We start from the raw sequence: 18,423 nt of genomic DNA on the forward strand, positions 1-18,423 counted from the left end.
CGGTAGTAGCAGAGTCTGTGCACCAAGCTTTGTTAATATAAATGCACAAACCTCCGCCTCTGGTCTTGCCGGACTCATCTGCTGTCCTGTCGGCTCGGTGTGTGTGGCGTCCACTTAGCTGGATAGCATTGTCCGGGCAGCTGTTGTTTAGGCATGTTTCAGTGAAAAACATGACATTTGAGTCCATAATCCGTCTGTCACTCGTGATGGATAGTCGTAACTCGTCCATTTTATTAGCCGGAGAACGGACATTGGCGAGGAAAATGCTGGGTAAAGGGAGCCGATGTGGTGTTAGCTTTAGCCTAGCTCGCACCCCTCCACGCTTACCCCGCCTTTGTTTACGTTCTCGTCGCGGCCTGCGTACACTTCCACCCGGCCGGGAGAAGTGAGCAGCCTCCGGTGTTCTGGAGATCTCTGGGATGAGTCGGAGATCGGCGATCATAGAGTCAAAATTGTAGCTCCAAAGCTACAATTTGCTGTTAATTACAATTTGTCTAATTTGTCCTTTAAGCTGTTTACAGTTTGAACTGTTTTAATCTGAACTTTTACTTCTTTGTTTGTTAGAATAATGTTACTCTGTTGCATATGAAATTATATTAGTTATTGAGTAAAGAAAAACATAACACACTAGAAAAAAATGGCAATGGTATTTCAGCTGGATTTCTTTTACATGGAAAGCTGTATCTCTGACTCCTTTGACCTAATCATGATGATCTTGTGTCAGATGACAGATAACTAGTTGGTCTCACTTGCTTTAAAGTGCCAAGAGTTTTTGGTGGAGGGTGTGGGTGTGGCCGTAGTGGCGGGGCGAAGTCACAGGCAAAGCCGTTGCTATACGTTTGGCTCTAAATTCCACATATTTCAGCCGAGCTGCACCAAACTCACTGTGATCGATCCTTGCTCAACAACCCCCTAGAATATTTAATAAACCAGCCCTCAAGCCATGCTTTGATGGATAAACATGAAATTGAATACACATATAAATTGTGACAGGACCTAAGAAAAGGTTTCCGAGTGCCATGGTCTAAATCCCACGGAAGTTGGTCATTTTGGATCAATGTCGCCATGTTGTCTGTTACACATGTTGTATCTGAACAAACTTCTCCCACAGCTTTTAACTTACAGACTTTACAATTATTCAGCACAGTCTTGAGGCATGAAAGGTCAATAGCTATCGAAATGTTTTTTGTACATCAAAGCTTGTGGGTGTGGCCAACCGTCAAAACTTGCAATTCGCCATGAAACATCAAAGTGGAATAACTTCCCTGCATAAGCTCCTGGCTTCATCAAACTTTCCTTATATCATCATAGATCAGAACTCATCACATTCACATGTTGACCAATTGGTGGCATCACCTTAGCCAGACCCCCTTTCAACAGGAAGTCACCTTTTTTCCAACTAGTTCTCTTCCTTTTACTGTATGGTTCACGCAGATTTATACCTGTGTTTAATGAAAGAGAACAACATGATGGTAAATCCTTCTCTCAACACTGGCTGCTAGCTGGAGCGTGTGGACGCGGTTGAATGGCGAATTCCAGTCCCTCGCCGTTTGTCTACGGTTGTCTCTAAATCAGACATGTATCATCTGATTTGCACCAAAGTTCACATGATTTACCGGAATGCGGGAGAGCATTGACGATGGCGAGTGGGTGGGGTAGCTGGTGCTCTGGCTGTCGCAACGAGGCCAGAGTGGTGCTGAACTGTGAGGACCCCAATGATGCTTGCAGCTCTAATATGTGCTTGCCTGCAACATGCACAGGCTGCTGATTCAGCATGATGTTGACTGATAATCCCTCTACGCAAAATTATAATGTAAAAATGCTGAATAGTAATCAGAATTAGAAAAATGGAACTCAAGATGTGGAAATGAAAGCCTGGCTAAAGAAAGACATACTCTGAACATTCATATGTTAGAGCACACACAGAACTTTAACCAGTTGCTTTAAAGTAACTGGATTATTTGAAGTAAGCCAGAATTAAAGATGTATAACTATTACATACATAGATCTGTATATTAGCATTCAGTGATTTGGAGGAGACAGATGTCCATCTCCAACCCTTCACTGTTGGACCCTTCCTCCCAAGAAATGTTGGAGTCATTATTGCTTCCTATGGCTCAAAAAATCTGGTTGCAGTAATTAGTAAAACTCGTTCCGATGACAAAAACAATTTTCCCTGAACCCTTTGAAAGAAATGGCAACATTTAAATAGGCATGTAATTAGTCAGGGCAGTGTGATCAATGCCGGATTTCTTAAGCAGTAGCTGCACTACAGCATGCTTAAAATGAGCAAGAATCACACCAGCAGACAGACTCCAATTAATAATGGCAAGAACAGACTGTCCTTTACTAGAAAGTAATTCTTTAAAAAATGTAGAGTGACAGAATCAAGGGGAGTCCTGAGCATGTAACATATCCAAACCATCCTCTAATAATGAAAGAGCCACACATTCAAACTATGTAAAAACAACAGCAAATGGGACCAAAACAGAGGGATCAGATTCAGGAGCTGTGATAAAAGCTCTTATGATGGTAATTTTTTAAATAAATAAAAAATATACAATGTACATTTCAGGAGATGGCTCCAAACAAGCATTCTTTGGAATCTTATTCAGTCAGTATCGTTAAATATCAAACGTGAGTTTATGGCCATTGGAGGAAAATGTTAAGCTTTTATTATCCTCTTAGGTTTAGTTGTAAATATGACATTGATAAGTGTCTGACTAGGTCTTGCCGTATGAGTTGAACCTTTTTAGGATATTGTGAAAGTCAAACTGAATCTACACTGCTCAAAAAAATAAAGGGAACACTCAAATAACACATCCTAGATCTGAATGAAAGAAATATTCTCATTGAATACTTTGTTCTGTACAAAGTTGAATGTGCTGACAACAAAATCACACAAAAATCATCAATGGAAATCAAATTTATTAATCAATGGAGGCCTGGATTTGGAGCCACACACAAAATTAAAGTGAAATAACACTACACGCTGATCCAACTTTAATGTAATGTCCTTAAAACAAGTCAAAATGAGGCTCAGTATTGTGTGTGGCCTCCACGTGCCTGTATGACCTCCCTACAACGCCTGGGCATGCTCCTGATGAGGTGGCGGATGGTCTCCTGAGGGATCTCCTCCCAGACCTGGACTAAAGCATCCGCCAACTCCTGGACAGTCTGTGGTGCAACGTGACGTTGGTGGATGGAGCGAGACATGATGTCCCAGATGTGCTCAATCGGATTCAGGTCTGGGGAACGGGCTGGCCAGTCCATACCTTCAATGCCTTCATCTTGCAGGAACTGCTGACACACTCCAGCCACATGAGGTCTAGCATTGTCCTGCATTAGGAGGAACCCAGGGCCAACCGCACCAGCATATGGTCTCACAAGGGGTTTGAGGATCTCATCTCGGTACCTAATGGCAGTCAGGCTACCTCTGGTGAGCACATGGAGGGCTGTGCGGCCCTCCAAAGAAATGCCACCCCACACCATTACTGACCCACTGCCAAACCGGTCATGCTGAAGGATGTTGCAGGCAGCAGACCGCTCTCCACGGCGTCTCCAGACTCTGTCACGTCTGTCACATGTGCTCAGTGTGAACCTGCTTTCATCTGTGAAGAGCACAAGGCGCCAGTGGCGAATTTGCCAATCCTGGTGTTCTCTGGCAAATGCCAAGCGTCCTGCACGGTGTTGGGCTGTGAGCACAACCCCCATCTGTGGACGTCGGGCCCTCATACCATCCTCATGGAGTCGGTTTCTAACCATTTGTGCAGACACATGCACATTTGTGGCCTGCTGGTCATTTTGCAGGGCTCTGGCAGTGCTCCCCCTGTTCCTTCTTGCACAAAGGCGGAGGTAGCGGTCCTGCTGCTGGGTTGTTGCCCTCCTACGGCCTCCTCCATGTCTCCTGGTGTACTGGCCTGTCTCCTGGTAGCGCCTCCAGCCTCTGGACACTACGCTGACAGACACAGCAAACCTTCTTGCCACAGCTCGCATTGATGTGCCATCCTGGATGAGCTGCACTACCTGAGCCACTTGTGTGGGTTGTGGAGTCTGTCTCATGCTACCACGAGTGTGAAAGCACCACCAACATTCAAAACTGACCAAAACATCAGCTAGACAGCATAGGTACTGAGAAGTGGTCTGTGGTCCCAACTGCAGAACCACTCCTTTATTGAGTGTGTCTTGCTAATTGCCAATAATTTCCACCTGTTGCCTATTCCATCTGCACAACAGCAGGTGAAATTGATTGTCAATCAGTGTTGCTTCCTAAGTGGACAGTTTGATTTCACAGAAGTTTGATTTACTTGGAGTTATATTGTGTTGTTTAAGTGTTCCCTTTATTTTTTTGAGCAGTGTATATACTTGTGAAATGCCAAGTCTTTCCACTGAGAAAACAGTTACATAGTTTCTTATATGTATGCATATAAAAGTAACAACTGACTTGTGATTAGAATTCAGTAAGATAATGCTAAAATCTTTCAATTTGTGCCAAACTTACTGTAGATATATACACCCCTCAGAAATGAAGAGGTTTGAAGTAGTACTAACAGTGAAAATCTAGAATATATATTCTATGCATTCAAATCTTTTCTTGTATTTTGTATTTTCAAGACCAACGCCTCTGACATATTACAGTTTCTGTCAAAAATGTTTTTTAGACAAAGCAGACTTACCTGAAAGACAACCCTCGACTTCTCCAAGAGATAGTTAGACAGTGAGGTTCCTACAACAACTCCACTGTCAACCAGGAGGCCAAATTAAAAAAATAGCTGCAATCAATTTTACCAGTCATGATAAGAGATCAATCTACAAATATTCCTGAATTAAGTAATAATTGGTGGACTTACTGGAGTATGTGAATGTGAAGATACTTGCCAAATCGGCTGGAGTTGTTGTTAAGAATGGTCTTGGCATTCCCAAAGCTTTCCAAGATGGGAAAGGCTTCCATCGGCTAATTAAGAAATGAAAACAAGTGCACATGAAAGCAAAAATGATAACTGATTTTTTTTTTTACAACTTTGAATTACCTGTCTTAGGTTGTCATTTCTGTCCTGACACATTGAGCTGAGGTAATGGACTATATGCTTCATAGCTTCAGTCTTTCCAGAACCACTCTGTCCACTGAATAACAAGAAATGTTTTGGTCAAATTATCATAGAAAACCTGAGGAGAAATAGCTTCCTAAACTTAAGAGACTCTTCAAAATCTTCAAAGAAATATTAGAATTGAATCTATAAAAGTATCAATCATTTGTCAAAATACCTAATAATGGAGTTAAGAAATGACAGACTCTGTTTTTGATAACAGAGCCTATCATGACTTCTCAGCCTAACTAGCATGTCCACAGATAATGATGGATAAACAGTTTTTCTGGAAGAGTAAGGTGGTTCTCCATACTGAGCAGGACATACAGGAGCTTGATTGACAGCTCTAAGACCCTCCTACTGACTCTTATTGGTTGCTGTTGACCAATTGCTTTTGATGTATTTCTTCATAGGGCAATGGAAGCACTGGAAGGAGCTCAATCTTTTCACAAATGTTCTGTCTCATACCAAACTGTCACAACATAGTCACAGTTTTAAGGTCAACGTGTGTATATATATATACAGTACAGACCAAAAGTTTGGACACACCTTTCTAATTCAATGGGTTTTCTTTATTTTCATGACTATTTATAAGGCAAGAAATCCCACTTATTAACCTGACAGGGCACACCTATGAAGTGAAAACCATTTCAGGTGACTACCTCTTGAAGCTCATCAAGAAAATGCAGAGTGTGTGCAAAGCAGTAATCACAGCAAAAGGTTGCTACTTTGAAGAAACTAGAATATAAGGGGTATTTTCAGTTGTTTTACACATTTTTGTTTAGTGCATATTTCCACATGTGTTATTCATAGTTTTGATGCCTTCAGTGTGAATCTACAATGTCAATAGTCATGAAAATAAAGGAAACTCATTGAATTAAAAGGTGTGTCCAAACTTTTGGTCTGTACTGTATATACAGTATATATATATACACAGTATATATATATATATATATATATATATATATATATATATATATATATATATATATATATATACACTGCTCAAAAAAATAAAGGGAACACTTAAACAGGTGTTTAACACTTAAAGTGTTCCCTTTATTTTTTTGAGCAGTATATATATATATATATATATATATATATATATATATATATATATATATATATAATAAGTACATACCGTATGTACTTATTATATAAGTACATATGGACCATACTTATGTTGTGCTTGCTTTAAGGCAGATGTTTGGGCACAAATTCCAGTCATAAATATTTTGTGCTAGTAAATCAGACTGTATGAACTGAGTTTTGAACCCTGTATAGTAAAGTGGCAGTATTTCAGTTTTGTCCATGCATAAATTGGAATATGTCTGTGTAAAATGCATGAGATATGAATGTTGTGCTTGCGACTCAGAATGCGGAGTTGTTAATAAGTTATGCCATTTTGTAAAACCAGGGCCATGTAGAGACCTTCGGAGGGGCAGGGACTCAAAGTTAAAAAGGGGCTGGGTGTGCTGTGGTGGTGCAGGGGTTAAGCACAACCCACATATGTGGGTGACCATCGCAGGTTCGATTCCCAGCCTGTCGACCTTTGCCGCATGTCTTCCCCTTCTCTCATTACCCACTTTCCTGCCAATTAACTATCAAATAAAGGCCCCTAGAGTAAAAAAAAAATATTTAAAAAAAAAGTTAAAAAGGGGCACACTGTGTAAGATCTTAAAACTCTGTACAACAATATAGCAACAACTCATATTAATCAAGAATATCATATTTAATCAGATCATACTGTATCATTGTCATCATGTGGAGATTAATGCAAAGCAAATGTAGGCTATATTTTCCCTGATAAAGCTCCTGACTTACTGGAGGGCTTTGTTGATCTGAGACTGTATTTTTAAACAGATCATAGGAGAGAATGCCACTGGTTATGAAGTATGTTGTGAAACATGTTTATTTTACTGAATAAACACTGATAATATCTGCAGGGTGTCCCCCATTGTATTATAAGCCTTGCTAGCCACCAGGCTTTACTTGTGCCCCTGCCAGGCTAAGCATTGCTTATTTAAATTTTTTTAAATGTTTGCATTTCTAAGACTTTATAATTGGTGTCCAGGTGTTAATCTTCCAATGACACATAATTATCAAGTGATATTTTCAAGTTTCTTGACAACTTGAACACTGGATGAATGACTGCCCGAGTGCCCCAAACACCGACTGATAGCAACTTGGCAGCAGACTGCTTTAATGATCAAAAAAGCTCAGAGGGGTTCACTCTATGTAATTTTTCAATGTAAGCACTTCTGAGATCTAGAATCGTAATGTTGAGAGGTAAATTATTGTCATTAGATTTTGTCATTCAACAAGATCTTGAGAAACATCCATGCATTTAAGTTTAGTCAATTATTGCAACAGTGTCTTCATCAAGACACTGCTTAAAAAATCTACCAGACTTCTACTGAAAGTTTAGTATGGATCCACATCAGAGAGTGTTAATTTAACTCTTCTTGGAGAGTTGGTACCTTAACTCTAGTTAAGTGTCAAATATCAAATCTGCCTGGAGTTAGTCATTTAACAAATATTAACACTAACTCTTATTAGATGTTCAACAGAAACATGAACTGGGTAATGATGGCACTGAATACCAGGTTGGCCTGTTGTGTACTGTAATATCCAGCAATCTACCTGTGTTAAAAGAAAATTTACTATATCATATTACATGAACTGCAAGCATTACTTTCTCCACCTTGTACTTTGAACAATTTCATGTATGTTGAATTGAAGAAAAATGTATTAAGCACACTGTTTTTTTTGCATCAAAAGCTACAGGGTGAATCTGTTCAGTCATTATTAGTCCGAGGGCAGCCTATACTATTTATTTTTGCTAAATTGTTGTTAGCTAAATAAGATTGTGATTGGACAATGTCATCTGAATCACAAATTTCAGTAGCCAATCAAAATTACAGATGGGAGGTGGAGAGTGGTACTACACTGTCACTTCACTGGTATGAGTCCTGACCCCAGGCCAAATACTGCATGTTTTCCCTTCTCTCTCTATCCTCCTTCCTCTCCGGCTGCTAATGAAAAAAGACCCACTGGTGCCACAGAAAAATAACAACAAAATTTACAGATGTCTTCAGCTGTTGTAATGGCTCTTTACTGAAAGTACCCCAGCTTTTCACAGTTGCTTTCTTCATGGAGCAAGTTCATGTCCTTAAATGAACATTCTGTTCATTCATTTACGGACCATCAACAAATTCCAGTCGGTCAAAACACGTAAACAATGAGACCTCTGAAAATTAGTAATTTCCTGATGAGTCACGCACTGAGAATCAAGGCTGTATTGTGTTACCACACACTAGACTAATTAGACTGATTCTATGAGAATTGCATCTAGAAGTATGGATTTTCCCCCACTCATTTCCAGGAAATGTGACAAAGACTTTAAATTAATGCTGAATTTTGTTACTACTGAAAGAACACTCACCAATTGACTGGACGCAGCCAAGTCCTGAATGTTAAAAATTTATAAAAAACAAAAAATTATAAAACTGTATTTTCATTCGTACCTCACAATGATGCATTGGTCTTGTGTTGAGGACTGAGATAGCCGGAAGGTGGAGTCAGCTATGGCATACACATGGCTAAGACACATAAACATGTCTTAAATCAGCACTAAGACAGGACACATTTTTGAATAGAATAGAATAGAAACAGCCTTTATTGTCCCTCAAATGGGGGACAATAAATACCAACAAATATAAAGGTTCACACAAAAAGCTGTTAAAGTGTTAAAACAATTTATGAAGAAATAAGATGAACAATAATAATATCTTGTACAAGACTATAGCAGAAAATACTGTGTGGTGTTAAGAAATAGGCATATTGGACTCAAATAAGTTAAGCTGTTGAAAAGCAAAAACAGAAAAATGACCAGATGACATAAAATGTACATGAAAATATAGAAAAACAAGCAAGCGCAATTTGAGAAAAGTCTGCTCACGGTGGGTTTTTATTTTGCTCCTTGCCCTCATATTGCTGCCTCACTTCCTCAGAGAAAATGGTGAGCGACTTGAAGGGATTGATGGACAATAGGATGTTTCCAATGTAGGTCTGGAGTAAAATATAATATTTGCTAAGTACACAGCCATCGCAAAGATTGAGTAATTTAGTAAGAATTGAATCTACTGTTAACCATAAACAGTTACAACAAGCTTCTACACAAATTACAGTCTAAGTTTTTTGAACTAAATGTAAAGTATGATTTGTTTAAGTTAATTGGAAATTCTTTGTTTCTGAATTGTTAGAAGCCTAGGTTTAAAGTGTCACTGACACAATAAATCCACTTACAAGACTTAAAAAGATGAACTACTGTGCTTTCATTCTAAGTACACAAAAGCTCTTAATAAATATTTCTCACAGAATACTATAAATGCAGAGTGTTGCTGTTTTTGCCTGTAGTAACTGGGTCAAATGCCAGCGCCATCTTGTATCATAATCAGGGTAAATCAAACCATTAACAACTAAGAATGAATACACAAAAGTGGAGGAAGTTGTGAGATTTAAATGATTTATCTGCAGTTTTGGAGGAAGGAGCTGGATGAAGTGATGAAGAAGATGGTGCTGGTTCTACTGAAGGACTGCTACAAGATTCATTTGAGCCATATAATAAATGGCTTTTATAACCCTTAAATGGGTTTCGTATCCTGTGGGTACACTTAGCGGGGCATTGGGGAAAATATTGAGGTCACGAGACCTTATGCCAGCATTCAAAAACAAACTGATACAGGTATAAAGTTCAAAATGGCGGACTTTGTGGATAAAGACATACTTTGTGAGGTATGTTATTTTTCATATACATACTGATATGAGAGGGCTTGCTTTTGTAAAATGTTGTTCTTTAAGAGTGATTTAATATATGTATATTTTTAAAAAAATATGTTTGATTTACATTTAAACAGCTTAGATAACAAGACATGAAATTTCTGTATCCTGGGGGATATGTTGCCCAGTTAGGGGTACAAAAAAAAATAGTTACACTCAGATTTTCTTTTATTTTGAGTCATTGAATTTATACATAATAACTATTAAAACATTGTTTAAGCTTTATTTTACCCTCAAACATGGATTATTTTAATTTATAGTGTATTATGTATGATTTCAGGGTATTTTGGTGCATATTTTCTAGGGGTAGTGGCAGACTGACCATTGTACTGAGTCAGGTTCTGGTTCTGCTGGAGGTTTCTTCCTGTTAAAGGAGAGGTTTACCAGTCCACTGTCTCTACATGCATGCTTAATAAAAATGATTGGGTTGAATTGATTTTTTTGTTGTCGTTATTGTTGGCTAACTTGAGACATTCGTTAATTGCTGCTATATAAATTGAATTGAGATTGATTTGTGGTATTTTTTAAAAAAAAAACAAAACATACAAAAACAAGGTAGATTCATTGCTTACAATATTTTAAAATGTGTTTCATAACTTATTACAAACATGCAAAAGTGTATTTTTTTTATACCCCAAACAGGCAATATATCGTGGGAGATACAAATCCTAAATGAAAAAATAAAGGTCCTATTTAAAAGAAAAATCATGAAAATGTGTAATTTAATTTCAGCTACATAGGCTAAATAGAAATGAAATCATTTTCAAATATATAAATATGTGTCTGCCCATTTATGGGCATATACAGCTGCAGTCATCAAGGCAAGGTAAACTAAGGCATCAGAAATTAAAAGTGCAGCAAGATGCAACCATATTATGTTGTAATCTAGTTGCAGTCCTTCAGTAGAACCAGCTCCCTCTTTTTCATCACTCCATCCAGCTTCTTCCTCCTAAACTGCACATAAATTGCTCAAATCTTATCTGAAACCTTACAACTTCCTCCACTGCTGATTCTCTGCCTTGGTTGTTAAAGGTTTGATTTACCCTGATTATGATACAAGATGGCGCTGTTGTTTGACCCAGTTACTACAGGCAAAAACAGCTGCACTCCGCATTTATAGTATTCTGTGAGAAATATTTATTATTAAAATAGAATAGAATTCAACTTTATTGTCATTGCACTGTCACAAGTACAAGCAACGAAATGTAGTTTGCATCTATCCAGAAGTGCTCTACGAGATATAAATATTTATTTACAGATGTACAAGACTATGTATGTACTGTATGGACTAAAAGGGGTTATAGCAAAGAGATATAGATATTGTGTATAAATATAAATATGGGAGCTATATGCACAGATTATACAGAATATACAAGAATGTTAGGGAATGGATTATAGATAAATAATGGCAGATAAAATTTACAGGTTGTATGTGTGTGTGAAGAAAACAGTCCGTGATGTGTGTGTGTGTGTGTGTGTGGATAGTCCATGTGTTATTGTTGTATGAGAGGATAGGGGAGTACAGTCCTTATAGTTTATGTTTTATGTCGGGAGGCGTTCAAAAGCGTGACAGCTGTGGGAAAGAAGCTGTTCCGGTGCCTGGTGGTTCTGGTCCGTAGGCTTCTGTAACGCCTCCCAGAGGGCAGGAGGGAAAAGAGTGTGTGTGCTGGCTGAGTGGAGTCCTTTGTGATTTTCCCGGCCCTTTTCAAACACCGCTTCCTGTAGATGTCCTTGATGGCAGGGAGCGGTGCCCCGGCGATATACTGGGCAATTTTCACCACCCTCTGCAGCGCCTGCCGGTCGGAGACAGAGCAGTTCCCGTACCAAGCTGTAATACAGTTGGTGAGGATGCTCTCAATGGTGCAGCGGTAGAAGTTCGTGAGGATCTCTGAGGACAGGCGGTTCTTCCTCAGGGTCCTCATGAAGAAGAGGCGCTGATGCGCCTTCTTAATGAGTTTGGAGCAGCTGGTCGTCCAAGTCAGGTCCTCGGAGATGTGGACTCCCAGGAACTTAAAGGTGTCCACACGCTCCACCACTGTCCCCTTAATGTGGATGGGTGGATGTGGGTCAGCGTTCCTCCTGAAGTCCACGATAAGCTCCTTGGTCTTCTCGGTGTTCAGCTGCAGGTTGTTTTTGTCGCACCACTCAGCCAGACGGTCTACCTCCTCCCTGTAAGCGGCCTCGTCATTATCTCTGATGAGGCCGATCACTGTGGTGTCGTCTGCGAACTTGATGATGGCGTTAGAGCCATGGACAGGTCTGCAGTCGTAGGTGAAGAGGGAGTAGAGGAAGGGACTCATCAAACAGCCTTGTGGCACTCCGGTGTTTATGATGATGGTGGATGAGAAGTGGTTGTCCAGCCGGACATGTTGAGGTCGACTGGTCAGGAAGTCGAGCAACCAGTTACACATGAGTGGACTGATGCCGAGGTCTGTGAGTTTGGTAATGAGTTGTGATGTAATACAGTGTTGAATGTGTTCATGACAGTGTTGAATGCTGAACTAAAATCTAAGAACAGCAGTCTGGCGTAAGTGTTCTTACTGTCCAGGTGAGAAAGGACAGAGTGCAGCGCTATAGAGACTGCGTCCTCTGTGCTCCTGTTCTGCCTGTATGCAAATTGGTGGGGGTCTAGTGTGGGGGGGAGACAGGATCTGAGGTGTGCTAGGACCAGCCGCTCCAAGCACTTGGTAATGATGGGGGTAAGGGCTACCGGGCGGTAGTCATTGAGTCTGGTTGGGTTGGGGTTCTTGGGGATTGGGACGATGGAGGTAGACTTGAAGCAGGTCGGTACCACAGCGCGGGCCAGGGACAGGTTGAAGATGTCCGTCAGCACTCCTGCCAGCTCCCCAGAGCACGTTCTGAGGACACGTCCAGGTATGCCATCAGGACCCGCATCCTTGTGGGATTTAATCCTGCTCAGAGCCGCTCCTACGTCAGTGGGGAGGAAAGTCAGTGGCTGTTGGCCTGGGGTGGTAGCTGCTTTGGTTGCAGTTGTGGTATTCCCTCTCTCAAAACGAGCATAGAAGTTGTTAAGTTCGTTGAGGAAGGAGACATCAGTAGAAGCGGGGGTGGTATTGGGGTTCTTGTAGTCTGTGAGAATCTGAAGGCCTTGCCACATACGTCAGGGGTTGGTGTTAGAAAAATGATCCTCCACCTTCCTTTTGTAGTGGTGTTTGGCCTTCTTGATTCCCTTCTTCAGCTCAGCCCTGGCTGCACTGTAAGTCTGTGCATCCCCTGACCTGAAGGCGATGTTGCGGGCCTTCAGCAGGAGACGAACGTCTCGGTTCATCCAGGGTTTCTGGTTGGGGTACATGGTAATGCGTTTGCAGGTGGTGACACGTTCTATGGTGGTGGAAATATGGTTCAGTACAGATGAAGCGTACTGATCCAAGTCTGTATGGTGGAAAATAGTCCAATCTGTATTCTTGAACCGGTCCTGGAGCACAGTGTCTGAGCTGTTTTCGTGTTCACTGAATGAAAACAGAGTAGTTCATCTTTTTAAATTGTGTAAGTGGATTTATTGTGTCAGCGACACTTTAAGTCCATCTGCAAAGGTGCTACCATCCACCCATTCATTCATCCATACATACATCCGTCCATTGATGGATGGATCCATACTTAACACGCTTATCCCTAGTGGGGTCATGAGGGGTGCTGGTGCCTGTCTCCAGCAGTCAAAGAGCGAGAAGGTGTTACCAATACTCCTTGATTTGTATTTCTTATACTGTACTTCTTCATTTTTTTATTTGAAAGGTTTAGAATAACAGTGGAACTTACATAAATACAGTCACGGTCAAACCTCTTCTTCAGATTCAATAGCACAGAGCTCTCAGACACATCTCTAAAAACACTCAACAAAAATGTTGAATTAGTGCACATAGTTGAAATGAAATAATGTAGGTATGTGTTGATGTATAAACTTACTCTAGGTATGTAAGATCTTCTACCTCATCCAATTCGACTGTTATTTTATTCCCAGGCATCAAAACCTAAAGTAGACATAATTATAGACAATATGATAACCTGAAAATCTCATCTCCTTTAAAACTACCAGTATATAACTTTTAAATAAAAAAAAAATATATTTTTACATATTCGCTAAAATTAGCATCATGCTAATTTTAACAAATATCTGGCTAAAAAGACACAATCTGAAAAAATTCAACTCTTCTGCCTTCTGCCAGTGGACTCTTACTAACTTAGTCAGCAGTAACCAATCAGAGCCAGGAGGATTGTTTTGTCACTCTTGAGCTCACCCTCTCCCGCTTGTTCTTTGCTAAGCTACAGCTGGTTCATTACAAAATAGTCTGCCACCAGCGCTAAGGATAGTTAGCATAACCACTGATGAGGACCGATAAACGATGTTCCTGTGTAACTAAGTTATTTTTCCATCATCAGCAAATTGTGCAGCATAGCAGGGGTTGCTTGACTTCTCTTGGCTCTGATTAGTTGATTTAGGTCAGGAGCAGTGTAATTTTGCAGACAGCAATAATAGCTCAAGGAGGAGTTCAAGGAGCTCGATTTTTTTTTTCCACATTATCTGTCTCACACCATGCTGTCACATCATGGTGACAGCATTACTAAATACGGATAAAACATATTTTTGTAAAAGTTACATACTGGACCTAGAGAGGACCTCAGGTGGTCAGCCAGAGCCAACCTAAATAGCACCATCAGAAAGAGCAAAACATTTTTCACGACTCGTCAAACACCAGACGCTTGTGGCAAAGCATCTGGGCTATAATAGACTACAAGGTTGCTCCTTTATCCTGTGAGGATATTATAACTTTCTGAGTGCACTTAGCAACTACTTTGGATGCTTTGAAGCAGTCAATAACCCTCCTGTGCAAAAATCCACTTCATGAGGCAAACCATTGTAGATATTTTGGTCTAGGTTTATGTCAAGTTGTTATAACAAAGACATTTTAAACAATGTCAACTTTGCATTAAAAGTATAATTATTTACTGAATGACACGTAATGACAACAGTCATGAATATTCATGAAGACTCCATGTTCATGAAAGGTGTTATGTTTATGACAGTGTCATGTCAGTGTTATGCACAACCCTTCAAATAAAGCATTACTGAACTCTTTGTGTGCCTTCTCTGGCAACATGCACAGTCTGTTCTATCTCCATTTTGTTCAAATGTATAACAATCAACATTGTCCCATGTGTCCAACATTTGTTCATTTATTGCACAAACGTAGACATCTTAAGGTCTTCTGAAATCAATGAAATATTTAAGCCAGAGTCAATTAGCATTGACATACCCATTCAATCAGTTCTCCTACATAGGCTGTACATTTTGGACTCATCACCAAGCCGTAATCTATAGTAGTGACATCCACCTCGGCTATTGAGCATCCACTGTGAGTTTTAACGTTTGTTTATTGAGAATGAGAATGTAAATAAATTTGATTTAACAGTTTCAGCAGAGATATGTTAAAACATTTCAAATTTAAGATTTAATCTTTGTGTTTAAGCTCACAAATGCATCCCAGCAAATTAATAATTATTTTAAGCTCAGCCAAATTAACTCGGCCACTACTCCCAAATTTCACCAGAAATGTTGCAAAAGCTGATGTCATTTTTGTCTGTTTTTTATATAATAAATACTTGCTCATTTACACTAAGTTGTTTTAATTAACTGACCCTTTAACACTGACCAATGTATTCATCATTTATTTATTTTTTCCCGTTATTGAGCAGTCTTACCCAGCATTTTCACATTGATGTTCTCACACTGATGGATGAGATGAAAATGAGATCCCAAATCCAGAAGGGCAGCTGTTGCAAAGACGGCATATGCTTTTAAAATGTTGAGGTGGCAATTTTTGACACTTGCCCAAATTGGCATGGACAGTTTTTTCCTTAATTAATGACATAATTTGAGACTTAGTTTTCCTCTTTACTCAGTGTAATTTTGTCTGATAGTTGATTTCATTTTGTTGACTTGAACATTAAAGTTGCAGTATTTAACTTTTATGTAAAAACTGTTATTACATATTTGTTAAATCTGTCACTATATTGTGGCAGTATTGTGGATCGTCTGTAAGGGAAAAAATCATGCTCATCTACCTCTTCCTAGTTCTACAAATGACATCTGCAGAAATGCACTTTTCCTGGACAAAAGTTACATACTGTAGCTTTAAGTGTGACAAAAAAGCAAAATAGAGGAATTCTACAAAGGGGTAAAAATATTTAAAGGAAAGGTAACAATACCTGTGTGCTAATTAGCTGAGTCTCAGCCATCTCTTGGGTTGAATCTTCTGATTCCCAGTGTCCCCTGCTGCTCTGAGTCCTAGCTTGTCCATCATCATCATAGACTGTCCACTTAGTTAGCTTCTCAACTGTCTGATGGGGAAGCAAGTTTTCTGTCTGAAGCCAAGTCTGCAACTCAAAAGATTTTTGCAGATAGTTGCAACTTATTAAACAATTTATTTTATGATGCTTTGGTGTCAAATCATCTGAATAAATAGTTATTTGTTTAAATATAGCATTAAAGATATGATACACACCTGAGCGTCTCCACTCATCTGGTTGTTTCCAGTCCAGTGAAACTTTGGCTGGGCAATAGTATTTAATCCATTCCCACCCATCAACAGTGCAACTTCTTGGTCTGCTTCTTCTTCATACAATGAACAGACACCTGTTTTTGCAAAACTTGTCACTTCATTTGAAGAACATTGAGATACAGATCTTTGTGTGTGGTCAGCCACTTCTACATCTGTATGTACACACTTGGGTTGTGTTAGTCCATTGCCTAACATTCCCACTGACATCTGAGAAGGTTTTAGCTTGTCTCTTGCACCACGTAGCACACTGACTCCATCTTGGTTTTCTAACATAGCTCTACTGGTAATGTTCTTTTCTATGGATAATTCTTCTGAGTTGTTGAGAAACTTACTACCCCTTTTTTCCACATCTTCATCTGATAGCAAATTTTCTGACAATGACTTTTTCATGGACTTCAGGAGACTGAGATCTGGTTTGGAAGGAAGTACCAGTTTAGCTCCTGGCTTTGGGGGTTTGGCCTTGCAAGTGATGTGTCCTCCTGATGAATTTGACATAGAAGGAACTGTCTTATGTGTCTCAGCTGTCTTTGCCTTTGTCAGTTTTTTCACTCTAGGAAGTACTACTGCGTATTTGGCATCTAGTTCTTTATTGCTGACCATGGTTATTTCTTCTGTGGCATCTCCATTGGTTTCCCGGGGCCTGGCTTTTTCTTTCTTAAGTTTGTCCTCTGCAGAACTTTTGTTTTTTTGACTAGCTACCCTGGTTTTACAGACAATCCTCATAGCCACTCTGTGTCTAAAAACTTGGTCCCTAGATCTGCTGCTGCTTTGTTTTTGCTTTAGGGTTCGAAGCCAGCTGGTTATACCAACTGCTTTAGTCAGAGCAGAAATCTTCTTCCGTAAGTTTATTTTTTGTGGCATTTTCTTTTGAATCCAATCAGTCATCTTGAAAAAATGTGTCACTCTTTTTCTTGGGGTTATCAAATGTAACCCTTCACTCACATCCCACTCTGTTTCTTCATCAGAATTTATTACAGCCTTTCTCGTGTTGTGTCCAAGGGATGCCATTTCGGTTTTATCAAACAGTAGGCTCTGTGCCCTACCTTTGACAACTGTTTCATCATCCTGCTGCTCCAGAATAACTTTGGTGTCTTCATTTTTTGCTTTTATAATTATTTTACTTTGGTCTTCAGTACCTTTGTTCATTTTTGGCTTATGTATCTCTTGTTCTTGATCTAAATCATTTTTTACAGAAGGGACCCTCTCATTGATTGTTCCTGTTATCTTTAGCATTAGTTCCTTATGTGGTGCATCTATGCTACTGATAGAAGGGTCTTTCAGAGGTTGAACTGCTTCTGTTAAAGAACAGGGTTTATTTTTCAGTAGATTTGTGTTCTTTTTTTCTTCTTTAGTTCTTTGTTTGGTTTCTTTCTCTACTGTCTGTTTGACTGCTTTTCTCTTTTGTTTTTTCTCCCTTTCAGCTTCCTTATTTGTCTTCACTTTTTTAAACATTTTGTGTGTTGGTTCTTTTACAGGCTTAGAATGAGGCTTTCTACAGTATGCAAGAGTCCTATGGCAGGCAATATTTGTAGCATCCTCCTGGATTAACTTCTTGTTTTTTCTTGTCTTCTTGTGCTCTGCTTTGAATCTCGTCTTCAACCTTGTGACTTCAGTTGTAGGAAACCTTTCATTTAGTCATAAATCAAATCATCTAGAAAGACAAAAATTAAAAATACAAACAGACCACAGATGAAAATGTGAAAATAACTTTAAAGACATCCTTAGTTGTTTTTCTTATAGAAACACAAAGTCACAATCAAAATAACATTGAAAAGGTTAGTGAAAAACAGGTGGTCAAACAAATGTATTAAACTTAGGAAAACCAGGTCAGTACTCTGTTCCACAGCTTTGTTCTTTGACTCCTATTTTTTGGCAATTCTGATCAGATCTACATAGGTGCAACGTTTGGCAAGATT

The 18,423-nt window shown here is 39.4% G+C and overlaps 2 protein-coding genes across 3 annotated transcripts in view; both read right to left on the reverse strand.

Annotated features, from left to right (window-relative positions):
* Nucleotides 1–8,721, reverse strand: part of myo15b (myosin XVB) — an 89,838-nt gene extending 81,117 nt beyond the window's left edge. Inside the window, exons 1-4 of the mRNA XM_032573826.1 lie at nt 8,615–8,721; nt 5,031–5,124; nt 4,851–4,954; nt 4,677–4,740 (exon numbers count right to left, since the gene is read on the reverse strand). Of these exons, the coding sequence (XP_032429717.1) occupies nt 4,677–4,740; nt 4,851–4,954; nt 5,031–5,124; nt 8,615–8,706 (354 nt within the window). The 5' untranslated portion in view covers nt 8,707–8,721. The remainder of the gene's footprint in view (nt 1–4,676; nt 4,741–4,850; nt 4,955–5,030; nt 5,125–8,614) is intronic.
* A 192-nt stretch (nt 8,722–8,913) lies between these two features.
* Nucleotides 8,914–18,153, reverse strand: LOC116726891 (uncharacterized). Of its 2 annotated transcripts, XM_032573837.1 has the most exons (5): nt 16,451–18,153; nt 16,155–16,322; nt 13,854–13,918; nt 13,707–13,770; nt 8,914–9,158 (listed from the first exon to the last, which is right to left on the reverse strand). In XM_032573837.1, exons 1-5 carry the CDS (start codon nt 17,957–17,959, stop codon nt 9,045–9,047), a joined length of 1,920 nt encoding a protein of 639 aa, XP_032429728.1. In that variant the 5' UTR covers nt 17,960–18,153; the 3' UTR covers nt 8,914–9,044. The 2 variants fall into 2 exon arrangements, with proteins under 2 accessions (XP_032429728.1, XP_032429727.1); XM_032573836.1 differs by lacking the exon at nt 8,914–9,158 and having other exon boundaries at nt 13,393–13,770.
* Nucleotides 18,154–18,423: the final 270 nt, after the last annotated feature.

The sequence above is a fragment of the Xiphophorus hellerii genome, chromosome 10 (genome assembly GCF_003331165.1).
Source record: "Xiphophorus hellerii strain 12219 chromosome 10, Xiphophorus_hellerii-4.1, whole genome shotgun sequence".
In the NCBI taxonomy this organism is placed as follows: domain Eukaryota; kingdom Metazoa; phylum Chordata; class Actinopteri; order Cyprinodontiformes; family Poeciliidae; genus Xiphophorus; species Xiphophorus hellerii.

Bases quoted from the DNA above. Each gene is read 5' to 3' on its own strand.
- LOC116726891 (XM_032573836.1), bottom strand. From the start codon at position 17,959: ATGTTTAAAAAAGTGAAGACAAATAAGGAAGCTGAAAGGGAGAAAAAA. The intron at 13,919-16,154 runs GTATTGTTACCT...TGTCTACTTTAG, and splicing joins CTCAGCTAATTAGCACACAG to GTTTTGATGCCTGGGAATAA. The intron at 13,771-13,853 runs GTAAGTTTATAC...GAGTGTTTTTAG, and splicing joins GAAGATCTTACATACCTAGA to AGATGTGTCTGAGAGCTCTG.